Raw genomic sequence first — 24,356 nt, 5'->3', positions numbered from 1 at the left:
AAATTAGCAGTTCTGAACATCTTCTGTGGTCTTGGTACACCACAAACTATGTGCACAAAACTATATGGCTCATTGCACTGAATTACAGGACAGCTTCAATCACAATGACTAAACTTCATCCTCATTTTGAAACAATGCCCATATCACTTGGTTCCTGAAAGTCTGCCTCAAACAGCACTAAATGCATGCTACAGTGGAGAATCCTCAAAACAGAATTTTAAAGGTTCACTATTCTGAGAGAAGGAACTTCTCGTCTCAGTCCTAAACGCCTGATCTCTTATTCTGAGACAGTCCCTCCATTTTAGATAGCAAAGCCAGGGGAACCATCCTTTCTGCATCAGTCTATCTCTAAGAATTGTACAAATTTGAGAAGGTGCCTCATGCTTCTAAACTGCAGACAATACAGGCCCTAACACCTCAATCTTTCCTCAAAAGGACAGTCCCATCATCCTGGGAATCAGTCCAGTGAACTTGTTCTGCACTCCCTCAATAGCAATTATATCCCTCTTTAGACAGGACAACCAGAATTACACAAAGTACTCTGAGCACAGTTTCAGTGTACTATGCAAATTGAAGCCAGACTTTCTCAGTCTTGTACACAGTTCCTTTCGTGATAAAGGCCATCATACAGTTTGCCTTCCAAGTTACTTGTTGCACTTGCATGCTAGCTTTCAGGAGTCATGAACAAGGATACTCTGGTCTCTATTTAGACATCTGCACTTTCTAATCACTTGATTTAAGAAATATTTTTGTACCTTTGTTCAATGTGGATGGTCTCACGCTTATCCATTACATTCCATCTGCCATGCTGTCATCAGATCAATGATGTAGATTGGAAACAGCTAGGACCCAAGTACTGATCTTTTCAGTACCCCTGTGGTCAGTTTGCCAACCTGAGAATGACCTATTTATTCCTAGTTCCTGAGGTGACAAAGTGTGGAGCTGGACGAACACTGCACGCCAAGCAGCATCTTAGGAACACAAAAGCTGAAGTTTCGGGCCCAGACCGTCTAACTCTTACATATCTAACTCCCTACTGTTCTGATGAAAAGTAATCAACCTGAAATGTTTAACTCTTTCTTGGCAGATGCTGCCTGACTGGAGAGTTTCCAGCATGTTTTCTTTCAGCATCCACAGTATTTTGCTTTTGAACACTGATGGGCAGTTCTCTGCTAGATTCCCAACTGTCATAATTAAGAACCAGCTCATGAATGCTGATATTTTATTCATATCATTAGAAGCCAACAGGGAAACTGTAGATGACCCTGATAATATCAAATAACATTTAAGTTGGAGGCAGCAATTTAAAAGTTAAGTTACATTTTCTTGATTCGATGTTTGTTGCCAACAACTTTGTGGTTTCAGTAATGACAAGAATACAATTTTCTCCGAACCAACCAGAAACTAGAAATAGTACAATGGTATAAATCTCCCAACAGTTATAATATTTCAAAGGCTAATCAAACCAACATTCAAGAAACAAATCAGACAATTGTGAATAAGGATTAAAGATTTATTTTCATTTTTCCAATTTCAACAGGTGAGTACAGATTTGCTACTGGTTAGCGCTGTTCTTATCTGAAGTGGCAGGCATGCATAAATAACCCCAGAAAGCTCAGACTTCTCAGCTCCACAGAAAAGCTATTTCCTCTTCAATTCATCTCGGCAGCCTGCCTCACATTAATTGCACAAGCTCAAAATCAAGTCATATAAACAATACCCTTAACCAAATTGAAAGACTGCAGAAGATTTTTTTTTAAAAGAAGCAATTTTAGTTGCATTTTCTTGAATGCAAGTACTGGTAATTTCTCCATTAGTTATTCTAATTTTTACACAGTTGTGTTATCAGCAACCAGCATATTTGCACCATCTTTCTACCTTCATAATAGTTCCTAACTTACTTTTTAGATAAATAAGCTGCTTTAGCTACAGGAAGGCTCTTTTTAAAATAAAATCCAGTAACAATGAACTTTTGTGACGATTTTGTAGCTAGTTTGCTACTTGAGACTCCAGTTCTGTTATCTGCAGTTTGCCCATTGTTAACCTGCTAAAATCTCCAAAGAATAGAACCAAAACTCCTTTGTATGTTTAAATAGCAACTCAGGGAAAGAGATCCAAAAAGAACGTGTCAGCAAATGTAGCCCACATAAGGTACAGGAGCCTACATTACACAAGAAAATTTTAAGAGTACTTTAAGATTTCTTTCCCCCCTCCCTTCAGTTGCTCGTCATTAAATTATGACCAGTATGTGCCCAATATAAATGTATCTACCAGGACCATAAAGATAGTGCTATTCAGCTTTAACACCCTTCATCTTTACAACATACAAGTTGTATCCTTTAATTGCTGAAATCCTTGTCAAATGCACTTCCCACCCTAACATTATATCTTAATATCTAAAGTAACTGTCAGGGTACATAACCAGCACAAGCGAGAAGACTAATATGTACATTTCTGGTATGTATGCATCAATGTATAACACTCTCTTCAAATTTCACCTTTTTGTTTTCCATGTGGAGTTGACACAATGCAGATTAACTGCAAAGCAGCCTATTACAGTGAATGTGCAGGTAATACATTAAAGAAATAAAGTTCTGAGATACGCATAACTGGAAAAAAATTTCAAGATGAGTATACTTTGTAACAGACTGTTCTTTTCATGAGTGGAGCATCAAACTCAGAAATGAAGATGAAATGCGAGTTCACTGTTGTTGGCTCTTATGATCTTTCCTATTTTGCTGGCTCCCGCCCCTAATCTGGCATGTAGGGACGGAGGTGGTCCTCAATGGTTCCAACTCCCCAACGGGTCAACTGATCCTGTGGCAGGTAAAGACAGACACTGCACAACTTGAAAATTATGGCCTTGGTTTTTGGAGTCTAAGAATCAAAAATAAAGCAAAAGGAAAAATCCATGACTGTTCACTTATAAAATAAATGACTTCAATTTAATATACAAGCTGCCTTAAATGTAAATCAAACCTAGATTACTAATATACCCCTATTATAAAAGTCAATATGCAAAGTTTGGAAGAAATGCACCAATTTTCTTTGAGTACTTACAGGCTACATGGGTGTTCAAAGTGCAAGGATCAGAAGATCTAACGAAATGTGTCCCATGTGTCTTCAATATACTGAGATAAGTATTTTTTCTTTAAAGCCCAAATTTAAGTTCAAATACAAGTTACCCTGAGCCCTCCAGAGACCAACCACCGTGATTTAAATTGCCTCATCCACATTTTGAACACCACCTTTAACTTGTTCACTCCCTTCACAACAGCAAAGATGTTGCCATAGGTACCCACATGGACTTTAGTTGTCTGTCTCTGTGGGGTACATGAACCATCCCCCTTGTTACAAGCCTATTTAAGAGTCCTTCCCACAACTCTTTCTCCAGTACATTACCTCAACGGTTCTGCATCCCCTCATTTGGGATTGGAAAAATTAATCAACTTTGGTTTCAACCTCCACCTTGCTTTCACTTTATCCATTTTACTTCTCCTCTCCTTGACATCTCCAATTCAGTGGATAGGCCTAACACAGATATCCACTACAAACCTGACCAACTTGCACAGTTACCTTGACTATACATCTTCACACCCTGCTTTCGATAAGAACACCATCCCATTCTCCCAACTTCTCCGTCACATCTGTTTAGATGATGCCACCCCCTACTGGGGGGCCTCAAGTGTCCTTTTGTCCCCCCTCAACTAAAGATCCCCCAATTTGTCGTTAATACAGTCGTCAGTCCTTCTCTTCTCTCGCACAACACAGATAGGATCCTTTGATCCTCATTTTCCACCCCATCACGCCTACATCTAGGGAGGATCAGAAAGCTGCCATTTCTGCCATCTCCAGCAGCAAATCACCATCAGACATGCCCTCCCTTGTCAGCATTTTGTAAGGACTATTTCCTCTGGGAAATTCTGGTCCACTCCGCCTCCTCTCCCAAAACCCCACGATACACCTCTTGCGATTTGCATGGTAAGGTAACGCCTGCCCATTAAACTTCCTCTTTCCTCACTATCAAAGACTCTAGTGGACCTTGGGGTGGTACTAACAGGATTTCAGAGGCTGAAGAATGCGTTATCACATCCATACAGTATTTGGCAATGCTGTGTTTTACTAGATCAGGGAACAGAAATTGAACTTCTAAATTCTGGATGGAAAAAATATTTTTGCAGGGATGGAGGAAAAATTTCCAAGTAGATTAAAAAACTTAGAAATAATTTATTGATTCTACACACAGCTAGATGATAGTTTTCTAATCCCCATTTTGATTTGCTCATACCAATAAGCACAATAAATTGTATAAGGCACAAATCACAGTCTCCCTGCAGGAGGGGAAAAATGCATATGGGTTAAAAACCCAAATCAGAATGCTTCCTTTTCTTTAAAGAAATGGCTTTAGCTTGTTTAATTAATACAATAGTACCATGTTTATGACAGAGTTTTCCTTTATCATGAGAGGTGATAAAAATAAATTCCATACAGTCCATTGAATTCATGAGTCATTTATAGTAGTTATAACATTCAAAGTTGATTCTTTCGGTCTTTCACTCCTCCCAAACCCTCCATGATTTCTTGCTATCCGTTCTGAGGCCACACCACGTGTTAAAGAAATTGCGTTTACCCTCCAAAATTTCCACTCAAACTTTGACGTGTCAGTGTGCGTCAAGAGGATGTTAAGTTTACAAAATACAGTACAACTAATCTCATCTCACCTGGTGTCTAGACATTGAACATACTCTCATCCTCTACATACTCATCATCCAGAGTCAGATGCAGCACTTCAATTCTGTAAAGTCTAATACTAAGTGGAGCCTTAGTCAAAATTAGTAGGTAATCTCAAAGTTAACTCGTAAATATATTTAATTTATCTAATCTTAATGTGCAAGAATGGCATGCTGCCATATCAATTTAGACAACTAGATTTGCTTGCTGTAAAAGAAACAATAATCTCAAAACAAAATCAACAAATACACACAAATTGGCATTGTCTCAAATTCTACAAAGTAAACCTAGGAGTAATTAAATTGGATGGTATAGAGAGGAACTGTTACACAGAGTGGCTGCTAGGATTAATTGTACAACTCTACCAAAATGCTGCCACAAAAGCAAAAAAAAGGACACCAGCAACAAAAAAGTTTCAGGGATTCCTTTTAGTATCTAGAAAATAGGGACTTTCCAAATTAAATAAAATTTGATGGGTGTTTAAAGGGCCAAGTTAAAACACAAACCCTGTAGCTGTTTAGAGTGACTTCAACAATTCACAAAATATAACATCCTATCATTATCAAACAACCCAGACATAAAATGTTTTACTCAAAACAATTAAAAATGAGCCATGTCACTGCTTTCACATGCCCTTAGTTAAACAGTAGCTAGAGCTGAATAGCTTTAGAAAATATAAACAAAAGAAGATCAGTGTTATATTCACCTGCAAGTGCTGCCGATCAATGAACAGAAAGATGGACTGGCATGGGTTGTTTATGATGAGTCCTGCCTTATCCTTCCGGCTAACTAAGTGCAGAAACTGTTTCTCATAATCGCCATGATGAAACTCAAACTTGGCCTGCATGAACAGCAAAAAGCTTGCAATGAATGGCATTAAAAGAAAAAAATTGTGGCTCAAAAAGCATCCCGCGAACAGTGGGCAAAAAGACCAAGCCTGCCTCAGATTCAATTTCAGGTCCATAAAAAGGTTGAACGAATTCAACTAGAAAAGACAGTGATGTTAAAATTCAATTCCTTCTGTAGATTTGTCAGAACTCCTGGTTACTATGCTGTCACAATTTCTAGAAATGTATGGCTGTCAGCTTCAGGTTCTTTAGGTTGGGATTGGGGGTGCGGGGGAGGCTTATCAGGGAATTACAATAGTCACATTAGCCTGTACACAGTCAAGCTTCACAGATTTAATAAGGGGTTAATGGGCTACATGGCTCTTGTATACAGAAAAACATTGATGTTGTCAGGAGTGAAAACCGAAACAAGAAAATAATCAACACAGTCCCAATCAAAATAACATTGCAGATACAACATAGATATCCATTTCATCAAAATGCCAAGCGACTTAAGAGTGATGCTTGAAATAAATCTCCATGTAGACAGCCACAAATAAATACTTTGCAATATCTATACAAAAATCATTGAACCAACTGAAAAAAGATTGCAACTGCCAACATGCTTAGAAAATTTACAGGCAAAACCAGAGGCAAAACAAAATAAGACAGAATTAACTCTACATAATTGTGTAAAAATGAGTAGTGATTTAGTACCTGAACAGGCCTGAAAGGCTCACCATCTGTACCTTTCCACTTGGAGAACAGGAGACAGACCATCTTTTCTATATCATTCCGTGGCCAAAGGATAAAATCCATCTCCTGTGTACAGCCAATTACATCCTGACAGAGAAGGGAAATTCCCACATAAACATTAAATAATACTTTTGACAGAAACAATCACTACAACTCTCTAATCTCAATCTGAGCCATTTTCCTGGCCAAATTTGATAATTTGGGTATAATTCAAAGTACAATATAACCTGAAGATCAGAGGCACTACATATTCCATCAGAAGTTTCAAGTGCCTATCTTTTTGTGATCCAGGAGATTGGATGCATCTTTTATTTATTTTCAGTGACGTATATCACAATAATCCAATTTTTTTTACTAGTTAAGAACTTAACCTGGAGTAACGAAGTTAGGCACCAAAGTAAACTGCTCCCCACAGATCAGCATGTTGCCTTTACCAAATTACACTCTCAATTACATTTATGCTTAGTCAGCATCTTTGCCTCTAAAAAGCAAAGGTTTAGGCAATTCCTTAAGATGACAAGAGAATCAAGTCTCTCCAAACCAAATAAGGATGCTGAGTGGCTTAAAAGACCAATTTATAATGCTAAGATTACAACTACTGAAATGACTTTAACAATTCAAAAAGATAATATACTATAATTATCGAACAACCCAAACATGAAACCATCTACCAGAAGTTGAGATTACTGGATCGCATCAATACAAAATCTACAGGACTTAATTAAGGTAGGTGTTCTTACACATTTGGTTTATTAGATTGCAAGGTCAGCAGCACCAAATATTTAAATTTTCAGATTTCCAAAACTGTTTCAATTCTGAATTAGTAAAGAACCAACAATTTAGCTTTTATTAAAATTGGCATCACCTATGCTTTTGATTCGTCACTAACAGATGGATACAGATGTGTACCTAAATCAATTTTGGCACAGAATAGAAATATGCAACACAACCTAATATCAATTTCAGTTACCACAGTTGTACAAGAATATTGAACAACAGCAAATATTTGTCTTAATGGTAGCATTCCCCATGGTGGGTCAGAATTTGCAGTGCTCAAACCCTACTCTGACAAACTCCATCTCCAAATTTAGGCCAACATCCAGTTGGACACCGGATTCCACTTTGATGCGATACAGAAACAGAATATAAGGAGAAGGTCTGTAATAGAATAAATCAGTTGTTAGACATGTTTAAGGGTATTCATAGTTTTTCTTCTGTTGACAAAAATTGCTTTAATAAAACATGAGCTTTTAAAGTAAGGGGCTGCTGTGTCATTACAGTACTTTTCATTTCAATTTTTGATTGAGCTTTCTCCCTGCCTTTTATGCTATGTGAGATGAGTATGTTCTGGTCAGAACCAAATCAGAGCTTTTTAATGGTCTACTGAAACAAAAAAAAGCATCATTTTACTCACTCTGCGCATGGACTGGTAGCGAGGTGCATGAAGCTGCACTACATCCTTCTGCAGCAGCTCTATGGAACTGTCCAGGGAGTAGCTGGACTCCCGTACGCCTTTGAGGATATTTTCTTCATAGTTATTGGTCATAACTGGTACCACTTCAGCCACTTCAAATAGTGCCGACTTTTTCCTCTTTAAAGAAAATGCTACAGTCAAACTCTTTGAAATACAGAGAACCAATTTTCAACCACACAATTTTTCAAAATTTCTATCTTTAGAAGTATCGAAGCTGAATGCCTTAGGTTGAAATTGTAATATTTAGACTGAATACTGATCTAACAGCTCTCACACCAGGTATGAAAAGAACACAATAAGAACAAAACCTCAAGCCTTAGTAATTTATTGAGCTCCAGGACAGGGAATTGTTGAAGAAATATCCTAACAAAGCACAATGTATTTCTTCAGATTTATGACATTCACTTAAACGCATTCTAGCATTTTTGCTTCAAAGATTTTGTACAAAACAAGGGGAAAAACTTACAAAATTAAATTATAATATTAATCCTGGTTAGTTTACCAGACTTCTTTTTCCAAGTGTGAAGACAAAAGCTTTAAAATAAATCAACTGACAATTTCGTTCATACCGTGAATTTAAAAGGAACAATTTCCACTCAATTTTCAAAGGAAACTAGATCTACTGCTTTGTTTAGAGGTAAACTGAAAGTCAGCAAGGAAAGAAGAATCCAAGAACAACACATAGAATCAATTTAATCCAGAAGCAAGAATTAATCAAATAGTATGTATTAACGCGATGGGAAAAATATAACAAACAGATTCCATAGAACTAAAAAGTGGAACATGGAAACATGCCTCAACCCTACCAGATTTATGTTCATCTTATATTCAAATGGAATTTCTGCTTTCATGTACCTGCTCTATTCCCATATCACTATTTTCCCTTCCATTAATCATCTATTGATCCTCTAAAACTTAATTTCTCAGCTTCAAGAATGCATGCCCATCCAACAGCTCAAACATAAACAGTTTAAGTCCCATCGCCTCACCTCTAAATTCTGCACTCTTCTGAAACAGATCCCTATAAGCAGGGGCCAAAATTAATTGCATTACTTCAAGAATCAATTCACTAAATTAAGAAATATTAATAATCAAAGTCACAGAACAGAGCTTAGTTGATAGAGCTTAACTGCAATGTTTTGTTATTGAGCTTCATGGTTAAGTAGCAATACACCTAGACATATGGTGCTTGCCATCCTGTTCAATGGATGAGGGGGGATAAAAATCACATACCGTGAGGAATCTCTTTTGCAGCAACAAGTGAAAATAAAAGCAAAATACTGCAGTTGCTGGAAATCTCAAATAAAAAGCGCACTGGAGAAACTCATGTCAATATGGTACAAATCATTTAATGATAACTTCTAAATTATAAATGTTTTGTATGGTTATGAATATAGAAAGTAATAATTTACAACCAGTAAATTTCCCTTTATCTAGTTCCTCCCTGTAGATAAATAAGCTTTAATGCATTGGTACTGAAATCAGCAGACAGTATAAATCAAACTATAGTCTACAGCTTCCTTAAGAATGCATTACCATGCTTAAACTAATGAAGCCTGGTTGTGTGGGCTGAGACTGATCAATGGCCAACTCTTTCTGATCATTTTCTCATCTCTACTCTCCTCATTGTCCTTTGTAATTTTCCATATACACCCACCTGGAATTAGGCTCAATTATTTCTTGTCCTGGATCGCATGGATGCCTGTAAGGCTTCAATTACAGCGGCTGAACCTCCAAGTTTGATACCCTCTTTTTCCATGCATTCTTCCCACAAGACAGGAACTAGTTCCATGGCTCAAACTGAAATGTTTACATGGTGAGTGACCAGCCAACCTATTGACTACAAGGCCTAGCTGAATTACAAATGCTAACTGCTGCTCATTCTCCAAGCTTAAAACCACTCCAAGATCAGACAGGAAAATCCAAGGGAGACAATATCAGCTACAACGGTAGTCCGAATTTAAGGTGCAAACCTTTGAATATGGCAAGACAAGTAGAGAAGGCTGTTTAAAAAAAAACACACACACATTCCTTAGCTTTTTAAAGGAGAGACAGAATTAAAGCAAGAGCGTGACCAGTCTGTACCCAACTATTATGTCTTTGAAAGTCCTATATTATTATTCATTTACTGTTTTACTGATTCCAATCCACCCAGGCCAGATCCCTTCAACTCAATCCCTAACAATGACTATCTTCACATTTGATTAGTGTTGAGAAAAGGCAAAAAACAATTATCCAATTATAAAAAATTACCCTACATACAATGTTCCATATTGAGATCATTTATGGTACAGAAATAGAGGTCACTATTTAAATATGTGGGGGTCATCCATTTATGACAACTGGGAAATATATTCTCAGTGGAATGTGAGCCTTTTAAATGCTACAGACAGTGAAAACAAAGTCTCTAAATTTGTCTAAGGCACAAACAGATGTTACTTGATAAACAGAGGAATGAAAGGTTATTGGGATTAGGCAAGAATGTGGAGTAATCAATTAAGCCATAATCTTACAAATACAAGTCTGTCTTGTCATTCGGTATGTTAAAGGGAGGTCTGTTGGTTATTTGAAAATTCAAACCATCAGAATTCCCTATGCAGGAAGGTTAAAAATGACACTGGTACAAATGCATATATAGAAAAGTGGGCTATCGTAATTTGAAGGTCTAGTCAATTTAGGTCTACTTAGCTTATGCTGTCTCTTTTTGCGCACTCCAATCAGTCCTATTCACCCGTCATCGGTTTAGCCTTGCAAGTTTATTTCCTTCAAGTGTTCATCCAATTTCCTTTCGGAAATAATTAACTGTTTTCACTTCAACTTTGTGGTTAGTCCATTCCAAGTCTTTACAACTTGCGTAGCAGGAGGAAAATTCTTCCTCACATACCCTTTGCACCTCTTATCTGAGACTTAATTCTACGTCCCCTAATTCACATACTATCATCTAATGGGAACAAATTTTGCCTCATCTACCTTTTCCAAGCCTGTCATAATCCTGCACATTTCAATCAAATTTCTCAACCTCCTTAATCCCATCAGAAAAACCTCAACTTCACCAACCTAACCTTTAACAGGAGAATATTGTAGAGGAGATGACTGAGTTACGGGCTATTAGAATTGAAAGGATTGAGGTTAGTAAGGAGGTGTTATTAATTCTAGGTGTGAAGGTAGATAAATCCCCTGGGCTGGATGGGATTTTTGCAAGGATTCTCTGGGAAGCTAGGGAGGAGATGGCGGAGCCTTCGGCCTTTATCTTTGAGTCCTCATTGTCTACAGTTTTAGTACCGGAGAATCGCAAATGTTGTGCCCTTGTTCAAGAAGGGCAGTAGGGATGACCCAGGTAATTATATACCTGTGAGCCTTACGTCTGTCGTAGGAAAAGTTTTGGAAAGGATTATAAGTGATAGGATTTATAATCATCTAGCAAGCAACAATTTGATTAGAGATAGTCAGCATGGATTCGACAAGGGCAGGTCGTGTCTCACAGACCTCAGTTTTTTTGAGAAGGCGACCAAGCATGTGGATGAGGGTAGGGCAGTTGACGTAATGCACATGGACTTCAGTAAAGCCTTTGATAAGGTTCCACATGGTAGGCTATTGGAGAAAATACAGAATTGAGGGAGATTTTGCAGTTTGGATTAGAAACTGGCTTTCTGTAGGAAGGGCAACGAGTGGTAGTTGATGGAAAATATTCAGCCTGGAGTCTGGTTACTAGTGGTGTGCCACAAGGATCTGTTTTGGGACCACTGCTGTTTGTCATTTTTATAAATGACTTGGACACAAGCATAGGTGGATGGGTTAGTAAGTTTGCAATTGGCACTAAAGTCGATGGAGTGGCGGACAGTGTGGAAGAATGTTGCAGGGAGACTTGGATAAACTGCAGAATTGGGCTGAAAGGTGGCAAATGGAGTTCAATGCAGATAAAATGTGAGGTGATTCACTTTAGGAAGAATAATAGGAAGGCAGAATACTGGGTCAATGGGAAGATTCTTGGTAGTGCTGATGTGCAGAGACATCTTGGTGTCCATGTACATAGATCCCTGAAAGTTGCCACCCAGGTTGATAGTGCTCTGTCAAAAAGGCTTACGGTGTGTTAGGTTTTATTTGTAGAGGGACTGAGTTCCGGAACTGTGATGTCATGCTGCAACTGTACAAAACGCTAGTGCGGCCTCATTTGGAATACTGCGGGCAGTTCTGGTCGCCCCATTACAGGAAGGATGTGGAAGCATTGGAAAAGGTGCAGAGGAGATTTACCAGGATGTTGCCTGGTCTGGAGCGCAGGCCATATGAAGAAAGGCTGAGGGACTTGGATCTGTTCTCATTGGAGAGGAGGCTAAGAGGGGATTTAATAAAGACATACAAGTTGATCAGAGGATTAGATAGGGTGGACAGTAAGAGTCTTTTTCCGAGGACGATGACTTCAGCTTGTACAAGGGGACATAGCTACAAATTGAGGGGTGATAGATTTAAGACAGATGTCAGAGGCAGATTCTTTACTCAGAGTGATAAGGGCTTGGAATGCCCTGCCTGCTAATATAGTAAAGGCAGCCACATCAGGGGCATTTCAACAGTCCTTGGATAAGCATATGGATGATGATGGATAGTGTAGGGGGAGGGGCTTAGGTTAGTTCACAGGTTGGGGCAACATCGAGGGCCAAAGGGCCTGTTCTGCGCTGTATTGTTCTATGTTTTATGTTCTAATCTTGCAAGTAAAATACCCAATGCCTAGACCCATTCTGGAAAGTCTTTTCCGCACACCAAGGATTCAACATCTTTGATAGAATGTAGTGACCAGAATTGGACATTAGAGCTCTAGTCAGACCATGGCTAAAGAATTAAGGATTCAACATCCCTGCTTTTGTACTCAATGCTTCTATTAATGATGTCCAAGAATGCACAAAGACTTATGTACATGCACACCTGGTCTCTTTTTCCCTGCATACTCTTCAGAACTGTGCCAGTCTGTATTAAATGGCAAATGGCAAAAAACCTCTCACTTTCTTTTCTTAAGTTCCATCCAACCATACTGCAGGCCAAGCACTGTTGTACTCAAATTGGTCAAAAATCACATGACATCAGGTCATAGTCCAACGGGTTTATTTGGAAACAACAGCTTGAGCTCTGCTCCTTCCTCAGGTGTAGGGTGGTAGAGGAGGTATACCAACAATTTATAAGCAGAAAGATAACGATCGTAAAAACCTCCATTTGAACCTTTAAATCAGTTAGAAAGGAGATGCTACTTTCTATTGGTTAAAATGCAAATTCCTGAATTTCTTTCAAGTCATTGCCCTGAGATAAAGATCTCATCACAGTATAAATCAACCATCTGCATTAAAATGACAATCGACAATCTTTGGTATGATACTCAACTCAAGAAGAATGTCAAGATTGATTTTCGTCAGAAAAAAAACTAAGATGGATTTAAATTTTTTTTCTTTTGTTTATGCAAGCTTTTCTACTTTTATTGTCTATCGATGGCATGGAAAGCTTCAGCATAAAGGTATAAACTGGTTCTCCAAACTGTCATTCTATTGTATCAGAGATAATGGGAACTGCAGATGCTGGAGATTCCAAGATAATAAAATGTGAGGCTGGATGAACACAGCAGGCCAAGCAGCATCTCAGGAGCACAAAAGCTGACGTTTCGGGCCTAGACCCTTCATCAGAGAGGGGGATGGGGGGAGGGAACTGGAATAAATAGGGAGAGAGGGGGAGGCGGACCGAAGATGGAGAGTAAAGAAGATAGGTGGAGAGGGTGTAGGTGGGGAGGTAGGGAGGGGATAGGTCAGTCCAGGGAAGACGGACAGGTCAAGGAGGTGGGATGAGGTTAGTAGGTAGCTGGGGGTGCGGCTTGGGGTGGGAGGAAGGGATGGGTGAGAGGAAGAACCGGTTAGGGAGGCAGAGACAGGTTGGACTGGTTTTGGGATGCAGTGGGTGGGGGGGAAGAGCTGGGCTGGTTGTGTGGTGCAGTGGGGGGAGGGGATGAACTGGGCTGGTTGAGGGATGCAGTGGGGGAAGGGGAGATTTTGAAACTGGTGAAGTCCACATTGATACCATATGGCTGCAGGGTTCCCAGGCGGAATATGAGTTGCTGTTCCTGCAACCTTCGGGTGGCATCATGGTGGCAGTGCAGGAGGCCCATGATGGACATGTCATCAAGAGAATGGGAGGGGGAGTGGAAATGGTTTGCGACTGGGAGGTGCAGTTGTTTGTTGCGAACTGAGCGGAGGTGTTCTGCAAAGCGGTCCCCAAGCCTCCGCTTGGTTTCCCCAATGTAGAGAAAGCCGCACCGGGTACAGTGGATGCAGTATACCACATTGGCAGATGTGCAGGTGAACCTCTGCTTAATGTGGAATGTCATCTTGGGGCCTGGGATGGGGGTGAGGGAGGAGGTGTGGGGACAAGTGTAGCATTTCCTGCGGTTGCAGGGGAAGGTGCCAGGTGTGGTGGGGTTGGAGGGCAGTGTGGAGCGAACAAGGGAGTCACGGAGAGAGTGGTCTCTCCGGAAAGCAGACAGGGGTGGGGATGGAAAAATGTCTTGGGTGGTGGGGTCGGATTGTAAATGGCGGAAGTGTCGGAGGATAATGCGTTGTATCCGGAGGTTGGTAGGGTGGTGTGTGAGAACGAGGGGGATCCTCTTGGGGCGGTTGTGGCGGGGGCGGGGTGTGAGGGATGTGTCGCGGGAAATGCGGGAGACGCGGTCAAGGGCGTTCTCAATCACCGTGGGGGGGAAGTTGCGGTCCTTAAAGAACTTGGACATCTGGGATGTGCGGGAGTGGAATGTCTTATCGTGGGAGCAGATGCGGCGGAGGCGGAGGAATTGGGAATAGGGGATGGAATTTTTGCAGGAGGGTGGGTGGGAGGAGGTGTATTCTAGGTAGCTGTGGGGTATCCGGAGGTTGGTAGGGTGGTGTGCACAGCCACAGCTACCTAGAATACACCTCCTCCCACCCACCCTCCTGCAAAAATTCCATCCCCTATTCCCAATTCCTCCGCCTCCGCCGCATCTGCTCCCACGATAAGACATTCCACTCCCGCACATCCCAGATGTCCAAGTTCTTTAAGGACCGCAACTTCCCCCCCACGGTGATTGAGAACGCCCTTGACCGCGTCTCCCGCATTTCCCGCGACACATCCCTCACACCCCGCCCCCGCCACAACCGCCCCAAGAGGATCCCCCTCGTTCTCACACACCACCCTACCAACCTCCGGATACAACGCATTATCCTCCGACACTTCCGCCATTTACAATCCGACCCCACCACCCAAGACATTTTTCCATCCCCACCCCTGTCTGCTTTCCGGAGAGACCACTCTCTCCGTGACTCCCTTGTTCGCTCCACACTGCCCTCCAACCCCACCACACCTGGCACCTTCCCCTGCAACCGCAGGAAATGCTACACTTGTCCCCACACCTCCTCCCTCACCCCCATCCCAGGCCCCAAGATGACATTCCACATTAAGCAGAGGTTCACCTGCACATCTGCCAATGTGGTATACTGCATCCACTGTACCCGGTGCGGCTTTCTCTACATTGGGGAAACCAAGCGGAGGCTTGGGGACCGCTTTGCAGAACACCTCCGCTCAGTTCGCAACAAACAACTGCACCTCCCAGTCGCAAACCATTTCCACTCCCCCTCCCATTCTCTTGATGACATGTCCATCATGGGCCTCCTGCACTGCCACCATGATGCCACCCGAAGGTTGCAGGAACAGCAACTCATATTCCGCCTGGGAACCCTGCAGCCATATGGTATCAATGTGGACTTCACCAGTTTCAAAATCTCCCCTTCCCCCACTGCATCCCTCAACCAGCCCAGTTCATCCCCTCCCCCCACTGCACCACACAACCAGCCCAGCTCTTCCCCCCCACCCACTGCATCCCAAAACCAGTCCAACCTGTCTCTGCCTCCCTAACCGGTTCTTCCTCTCACCCATCCCTTCCTCCCACCCCAAGCCGCACCCCCAGCTACCTACTAACCTCATCCCACCTCCTTGACCTGTCCGTCTTCCCTGGACTGACCTATCCCCTCCCTACCTCCCCACCTACACCCTCTCCACCTATCTTCTTTACTCTCCATCTTCGGTCCGCCTCCCCCTCTCTCCCTATTTATTCCAGTTCCCTCCCCCCATCCCCCTCTCTGATGAAGGGTCTAGGCCCGAAACGTCAGCTTTTGTGCTCCTGAGATGCTGCTTGGCCTGCTGTGTTCATCCAGCCTCACATTTTATTATCCTGTCATTCTATTGTTTTGGCTATTACCAGATTTGCCCAGCATGCTACAGAAATCTTTGTCTCAGTTCACGTATGTTAGCCTTTCCTAAATCCGGAGAATTAGTTTCTATTTAACATTGTCCCCTTCCAAATACATCTAACTTGCTGAAAAAAAAAACAAAAACAGGACAAAGTTTAATGAATTCCTGAAACTGTAGACTGATTGGTTGAAAAATTCAACCAGTGGACTTACAAACCTCTGCTCATTAACAAATCAAGCAGTTGGATGCAAACCATTTCAAAGTCACAATATGACAGTGTTCAACCAATTGTTTGAAAAAGAATAATGCAAAACAGCTAAATTTCCATATTTAATCCAATGCAAATCAACTGCCCACAGCAACTTGGTGAACCTATTAGAGACTATAAATGAAAGATCAGTGACCCAGGCAGCATTAAAAACAAATGGAAACTAAACAGGCAAGGCAGAACATAGACCTAGAAAGTGAAAATAGCACAGATCCCAATTAGCAGCAAAGCACAAAGCTGATGAGAGCTACAAAAAGAAAGAATGATCAGAATAGAAAATCCTTTTACAATTGCAGTATAAAGAAGTGGTAGTAGATTTGACGTGAGCTCCTTAAACTGACAGTAGCGTCAATGAAAATAGAAATTGATGGACGCGCTGAATAACTGCTTTTCATCAGTATTAACAGCAGAGGAAGCAATTGTCATGTTAGATATCCCGGGGTAAACAACGTTGAAGTACAGTCAGAGACTCACCAATTAAAACGAAGCAGCAGTAATAATTGCATTACAAAGAGTAAAAAACCTCCACGCCAACTAACTTCCATCCTAGGATTGGAAAAGAAATGGGAGCGAATATCACGGATGTTCCAACTATTACCTTTCAAAACTCTGAGCCATTCCTTTTGACTGAAAAATTGTGCTTATCACACTTGTTTCAGAAAGATGAGAAGTGAAAAACCTGACTACGTTAACCAACATCTGTTGAGAAATCACCAAAACTATATATATATATAAATAAGACCAATGAACACCTTGAAAATATTCAGCTGAGAAACAACACGGAGTCAAAGGATGGGTCATGTATATTTCTGATAACTAGTTTTTGAAAGCTTCAAAGTCGGTCTTTACTCAGGATACATTTATTTATCGAATGAAACATTACAGGTTCATATCTCCTGGTTCCACTCAGCTTGTGTCAGCAAGGTTCTCTGATTTTTATCACCTTGTTTGGACATGTTACATCATCTCCATAGATATCACATTCTGTGACAGAATTTAAACCTAAATCTTCTGACCCAGAGATGGAACCGATACCATTGTGCCCCAAGACCCGCCCACACATGTAGTTAACCTCAAATGATACAATTAAGCTCATATCTGAAGAACCTGAATTTTTTGGACAGTCACTATAGCAGTAGTTAGGAAACTGCTACAGATGTTATTTATATGTACTTCCAGACAGAATTTGAGAGAAGGCTTTGTTAACTAAAGCTGAAACTTGTGAAATGGAGGCAACTGGTTAATCTGTTTATGACATTGATTAAACTACAGGAAACAAAATAACGAATGATAGGTAGATACTTTGTCAAGACTTGACTGACTCATGTCACCTTGCAACAACTTTTTAAACTGATTACTTAAATGACAGGACAGCAAGCCAAATATCTAAATTTTCTGATCACACAAAGTAGAATATAGACAGAAACATTATCTATTAATATGTTTTTAATGTTAAATAAATGAATAAAATTCTAGAAAATAGATTTCAAGGGAAACAAATGTTGACTCTTAACCTGCGCTCTAGGCTTTTAGAGATGGGCAATAAATTCTGCCTAGTCAATGATGCCCATAATCCCATGAATGAATAAAGAAAAAAAAGAAATAATCCACACGGGATCTAAAAACAAACATACACTTAAACACTTTTAATGCCTAAATAACACAAGGCACTTCAACAGGAATACAAATCATCCTGTGATAGGTTACTGCACAAGGAAATATTTGGGCAAATGACTAAAAGCTTAGTCAAAGCAGGTTTTAAGGACGCACCTTAAAAAGGAGGAAAATGGTTTAAGGAAGAAAATGGCCTATCCAGCTAACAATACAGCTGCCAACAGTGCAATGATGACAATCTAAGAGTCTAGAAGCAGACTACAGATATGAGAATTTTGGTATAACATACAGAGGAGTGAGACATGTAAACACAGGAGCTGAAGAAATGGTACTTTCATTTAGGACATGGACAGCAGAGTTTTGCTTGAACTCAAGCTGACAAATATAACACCAAGATTGCAAACAAGCAACTGACAAGAAGAGGGATGAGCAAAGACAACTGTTTGAGTCTTCCCAATATTTAACTGAGAAAATTTTCTGCACATCAGTTATTAGAGTCAGACAATAATTCTGACAACTTAAAGGAGACTGGGGAAGTTGACAGAAGTCGTCATGAAATAGGGTTTAGTGTCAGAGTACATCAAAAACAAATGGAAAGAAGGGACTACTTTCTAAATGGCGAGAAGCTAAGAACAAGTGTGTGCCTACAGACATTTCGGTGTCTAGATAGATGAATTCAATGTTATGAATAGGAAAATTTAAAAAAAAATCAGAAAGACTGTCCCACTGCTGGCTTTTATATTAAATATAAGGGGTTAAATGTTAGGCTAAGGCTATATAAAGCTGCAACAGAATCAGATCTGGAGAAGTGTTTGCTTTTGGACACCCTTAGAGGCATTAACAGTATAGGCTTGTGAGAATGATACCTAGGTTCTAAGGGTTAAATTATAAAGTGTGATTACTCAAGTCAGAACGGTGTGTCTTGGAATTGAGACTATGAAGATTTGATTTTGATCAAGGTTTTGAAAATAAGTGACACAGGCATCACAGATGAAACTAATTTAGTTTGAAGAGTCCAAGGCAAGGGGCATGCCCAAATAAATGGCAGACATTTCAAAAGTGACATTAGAAAGTACTTCTGCACAAAAAAATGGGAACAGAAGTTTGGAACTTCAGAAAATGCCAATTAAACAGTAGATCAACTGTTAACTTTAAGTCAGTTTAAAGGTCCTTGTTCACGTAATATCTTTTGCTAATAAACTGCAGTTAAATGACATTTGGTTGTTTAGCAAGTTATCTTACTGAAAGGCATTTAAGACCTGAATGGCAAAATGATTGTGTTCATAATCTTGGATGGTGATGAATGCTGTGCAAGATGTCTAGAGTGATTTCAGGTACGTATTGTGGTCTCCACAGTATGAGATAACATTCAAATGAGACAAGTACATTAGAGCATGTGTTCAAAAATGAAAAGTGGACATCCACAAATTTGGTTGTCAAATGCCAAATGGACATTGTAATCTGGGTCGACAAAGTACAGCATTTGTGGAGATTAAGTTCCACCCTCACATTGAAAATACTCTCCACGATGTTGTGTCACTATCACTGCTCTAAAGGGACAGATTTCGACCTGATCTACCAGGTCAAGCCTGGGCATCCACAAGGTGCCGTGGGCTACCAACAGGAGCAAAATTGTATACCAACACAATTGCTAACCTCATGGCCTGGCATACTTCCAATCAACCATTACCACCAAGCTAGGGGATCAAACCTGGTTCAGAGGAGAGTACAGCAGTACATGCCAGGAACTGCACCGAACGTAACTGGAAACAAGATGCAACCTGGTGAAGCTAACAAACAGGACTAGTTGCATGCCAAACAGCACTAGTTGCATGCCAAACAGCACAAGTAGCAAGTAATAAACAGAGCTAAGAGATCCTACAATCAACAGATCAGATTTACGTTCTGCAGTCCTGCCACATCCAGTCACAAATAGCAGTGGACAATCAAATATCTCAACGGAAAAGCTGGTTCCAGAAATATCTCCATCCTCAATGATAGAAGAGCTCCACAAATTGGTGCAAAAGATAAGGTTGAAGTAATTGCACCAATCTTCAGCCAGAAGTGCCAAGTGGAAGATCCATCTCGGCTCCTCCAGAGGTTGCCACAACCACAGATACCAGTCTTCAGCCAATGCAATTCACCCCACGTGATATCAAGAAATGGTTGGAGGCACTAGATACTGCAGATGTCAATGGGACTGATAACATTCCAGCAAAATTCTGAAAACTTGTGCTCCAGAGCTTACTGCTCCCTAAGCCAAGCTTTTCCAGCATAGTTACAACATTGTCCTGTTTCAGCATTGGTAGATGCCAAACTCAAACCGTCTAATTACTGCCCCAACAGTCTACTCTTGATCAGCCATGGAAGCTGTACTATCAAGTAGCATCTGCTCAACAATGCTCAGTTTGGGTTCCATCTGGGCCACTCAGCTCTTTACCTTATTACAGCCTTGGCTCAAACATGGACAAAGGAGCTGAATTCCAGTGGCGAGATGATAGTGACAGCCCTTGACATCAAGGCGATATTCAACAAAGTGTGGCGTCAAGGATCCCTGGCAATACTGGAATCAATGGGTTTGAAATACTCTGCTGGGTGCAGTCATACCAGCCAAACAGAAAGATAGTTGTGGTTGTTGGAAGTCAGTCACTTTAGCTCCAGGATATCTCTGCAGAAGTTCCTCAGGTTACCACCCCAGGCCCAACTATCTTCAGCTGTTTCATCACTAACCTTCTGTTCATCATCAGGTCAAAAGTGGGGATTCTTGTCAATGACTGCACAACATTCAGTACCATTTGCCACTCCTCAGATACTGATGCAGCCCATGTCCAAATGCAACAAGATTGGAGCAGTACTGTGGCACAATGCTTAGCATTACAGGGCCAGAGACCCCAGATTGATTGTAACTTTGGGTTGTTATCGTTTGGAGCTTTCACATTTTACCCATGTCTGCTTGGGTTTCTGTTGGTACTCCACTTACTCCCTCAAAGATGTGCAGATTAGGTGGGTTGGGCATGCTAAATTTCCCCAGTGTCTCAGGATGTGCAGGTTAGATGGATTAGTCATGGTAAATGTTGGATTATTGAGATTGGCCTCTGGGTGGTATGTTCTTCAGCAGGTCAGTGTTGACTTGATGAGCCAGATGGACTTTATCTGCACTGTAGGAATTCAATGATCTAGACAACTTCCAGGTTTAGGTTGACAAGTGGCAAGTAATACTTGTGCCACACAATTGCCATCCAATGACCATCTTCAATAAGAGTCAATCTATCACTGTGCCTTGACATTCATTGGGCTTACCATCACTGAATTACCACAATATCAAGATCCTGGGAGCTACCACTGACCAGGAACTCAACTGGACCTGCTACATAAGTACATTGGTTACAAAAACAGGTTAGAGGTGAGGAATATTGTGGTGAGTAATTCACCTCCTGGCTCCCCAAAGCCTGTTCACCACCCCAAGGAACAAGTCGGAAGTCTGATGGAATACTACACAACAAAGAGAAGTTGCTGGAGAAGCACAGCAGGTCTGGCACCATCTTTGAAGAGGAAAAAATAAAAAGAATCAGTTAACATTTCAGGTCTGGTGGCCTTTCCTTAGAACTAGTGGAATACTCCCCTGTTGCCTGGGCACAACAAAAGAAGCTCGAACACAGCAACCTGCTTGATTGGCACCACAACCACAAACAACCACTACCTCCACCACCGACACTCAGTACAGATTGCTGCTACTATCTATAAGATGCATTGCAGAAATTCACCAGAAATCCCAGACAGCACTTTCCAAACCCAAGACCAATCCCATCTGGAAGGTTAAGGGCAAGAGATACACGGGAACACCACCACTTGTAAATTTCCCTCCGAACCACTCACTATCCTGGCTTGGAAATATACTCGTTTGTTTACAGTCACAGGGTCATAATTCTGGAATTCTGTCCCTAAGGCATTATGGATCAAGCTACAGCACACGGACTGCAAAACTTCAGGAACACAGCTCACCAGTTCCTCAAGGGCAACTAGGGACAGACAATAAGTGCTGGCCAGCCAGGAACGCCCACATTCCACAGATGAACAGAAAACAAAAGTATGCATGTGTGGACAAGGAATTTAAAGGTTATTCCTCACTTTGTGCTAATGGCGGGGGGGGGGGGGGTGCATTTTAAGCTTTAGATCGAAGCTGAACTGAGAGATGTTAGATTTAATCACAAACTAAGTTTGGAACAACGTAGTGCATGATAACTTGGATGTTGTATACCATAGTGTGAATGCACTGCTTGACAGGTTCATTAATATACATAACATTTTATAAAGCTTCCCAACAGCAAGAACGACTCACTCCAAACTTTTCTGCTGAGTCTGGTGACATCTGTATAGCAAAAGTGGAGGAGTTGGACAATCATCCCCTTGAGCTTGCGCCACCATTCTAGATCATGGCTGATCATCTACTTCAACAAGATCCCGCACTATCCTCATATTCCAAGATGTCATCAGCATCTAGAAATCTATCAATCTCTATCTTGAATACATAATCGAATGACAGCTTCCATTGTCCTCCGGGTTAAGCAAAAGGTTCACAACCCTGAGAAAAGAAATTCCTCGACTCAGTCATGAATAGTTTGCCACTTGTTTTAAGTCTTTATTAGTCTGTCATATAAACTGTGAGCTCCAGCTAATGTCAGTGAGAATCTGTCAGCCCAAAACTAGCAATGCAGCTTTCAGAGAATTGAAAGCTCAGGGTAAAAGCAGTCGAATTTTACAACTTAAAAAAAAGTTCAATATACTTATTCTCTGGCCACATTCTATGCCTGGTGGGCACAAACTATTAAATTTTGATGCTGCCATGTTAAGGCCTGATAAAATTCCTACCTTATCTTTGAATACAAAGGCAATGTACATCTTGAAGTCAAACTGATCTGCCAGAGATTCTTTCTTCTTTTTAAGTTGAGCACGCAGTCGGTTCAAAGTCTGGTTCTTCCGAGAGTTTGGGTCACCCATTTTGTTTGGATGAGTGGCAACCCTGTTTCTAGCTTAGCAGAAACTGACAAAATCTAGCAGGGGCAACTTCTCTCAAAAGAAAACAGCGCAACAGAACAAACAAGTCTGGTAGTGCTAACTGAAAAAAAAATTCTACCACAACTACTAGACCAGAAAGTCTAAAACTGTGTTGTGCAAAAACTTAGGATAAATGTAGGCCAGAGTCCAATCATGATAACAGTCCCTATATATACATGGTTTCATGAGTGCAGGGAATAAGACTGTTTTTTTTAAATTCACATTAATAAAACCTACAAACCAAAGCAATCCAAATTATGCTAGATTTGAACCTGTTCAACTAAAACTAGTTTACAATGATGGATGCCAATGAATCTAACCAACAAATTAGACACCTAACTGTAATCTGCATGTGCCCAAAGATGACACAGAAATGATGTAGTCAGATCTCATGTTTACACGTAAGCCAGGATTTTGCCTTTTTACACAAAAGTCAGCCTGAAATCTCTACCTACAGCCTCTAACATGGCTGTCTTCAAACATATTGGACTAGGTTTTTAGTTGTTTTAAGGTCTGACAATAAAAGGGAAAGAGGAGGATTGCAGTGGCACATCAATTACATGGCGCTGCTCACTGGCACCTGGGCACAAACAAACAAAAATCCAAGCAAAAGGCATTTCTAATTTTATCAAACAGACAAATTCAATCAACACCATGGTGGCAAACCTTTACCCCGTTTCCTGACATTTCCCTGCACTGAAAAACAAAACAAAAAAAATTAAATCATTTATCATGTTTGTTCCTTCAGATCTGTGCACTCAGATGTCGAGCTTCTGTTGTTTCCTTTTTTTGTTTTGGTTTTCTCTTTTCCCAACTTTCCTAAGCTGTTTATGTTTAACATATATATAATTTTTTATATATATATATATTGCAAACCAACGTTCAATGTCACTCTCCGCCCATGTCAAGACGAGACCACAAACCCGGTTAAGCCCGTCAGTGTGAGCGAATCGCGCTCTCTGCGCTCTCGGTCACCCATAGTCTTAAAAAGCGGGCTACTGGTTTGAGAAAACCGCACAAAGAAGCGGCCTTGCCCTCGGCTACCACAGCCTGCCTCGGGCTGGATTTCCCACTCCCTCCCTTCTCAATGCCCAGCTATCGAGCCCGAGCCCGAGCCCGCTCCTTCATCAATCAAGCAGCAGCCCTTTCTGTTTTCAGTCTCTCCCCGTCTCTGCTACTTGCTGTCAGCTCGGGCAGGCCACTACTCCCGGTCTCACACCCAACACCGCTCCGCCACCTCCACCACCACCGCCTCTCCAGGCAAGATGGCTGCAATGACGTCACAACCCCGCTCATCCCCAAAAATAGTTTATTTTCAGAAATCACATTTTTCAACCTGTCATGTTATGTTGGCTTATGAACATCAACACCTTGTATTATG

General features: G+C 41.1%; 1 protein-coding gene across 1 annotated transcript; it reads right to left on the bottom strand.

Moving 5' to 3' along the window:
* Nucleotides 1–1,499: 1,499 nt before the first annotated feature.
* On the bottom strand, nt 1,500–24,254 carry c2h6orf62 (chromosome 2 C6orf62 homolog). Its single transcript, XM_048557873.2, has 5 exons — nt 22,790–24,254; nt 7,729–7,905; nt 6,276–6,401; nt 5,438–5,572; nt 1,500–2,877 (listed from the first exon to the last, which is right to left on the bottom strand). The coding sequence occupies exons 1-5, from the start codon at nt 22,916–22,918 to the stop codon at nt 2,752–2,754; spliced, it is 693 nt and encodes a 230-aa protein (XP_048413830.1). The 5' UTR covers nt 22,919–24,254; the 3' UTR covers nt 1,500–2,751.
* Nucleotides 24,255–24,356: the final 102 nt, after the last annotated feature.

This window comes from Stegostoma tigrinum, chromosome 2, assembly GCF_030684315.1.
Source record: "Stegostoma tigrinum isolate sSteTig4 chromosome 2, sSteTig4.hap1, whole genome shotgun sequence".
In the NCBI taxonomy this organism is placed as follows: domain Eukaryota; kingdom Metazoa; phylum Chordata; class Chondrichthyes; order Orectolobiformes; family Stegostomatidae; genus Stegostoma; species Stegostoma tigrinum.
The sequence above is the reverse complement of the archived record's forward strand: the minus strand, read 5'-3'. Positions and strand labels throughout refer to the sequence as shown.

What these genes read in the sequence shown, in the direction of transcription:
- c2h6orf62 (XM_048557873.2), bottom strand. Translation starts at nt 22,918, where the DNA reads ATGGGTGACCCAAACTCTCGGAAGAACCAGACTTTGAACCGACTGCGT. An exon ending in GCTACCAGTCCATGCGCAGA is followed by an intron (nt 6,402 to 7,728) that starts GTGAGTAAAATG and finishes CTTCTCTGTCAG; the next exon opens with GATGTAATTGGCTGTACACA. An exon ending in TTGATCGGCAGCACTTGCAG is followed by an intron (nt 2,878 to 5,437) that starts GTGAATATAACA and finishes TTTGATTCTTAG; the next exon opens with ACTCCAAAAACCAAGGCCAT.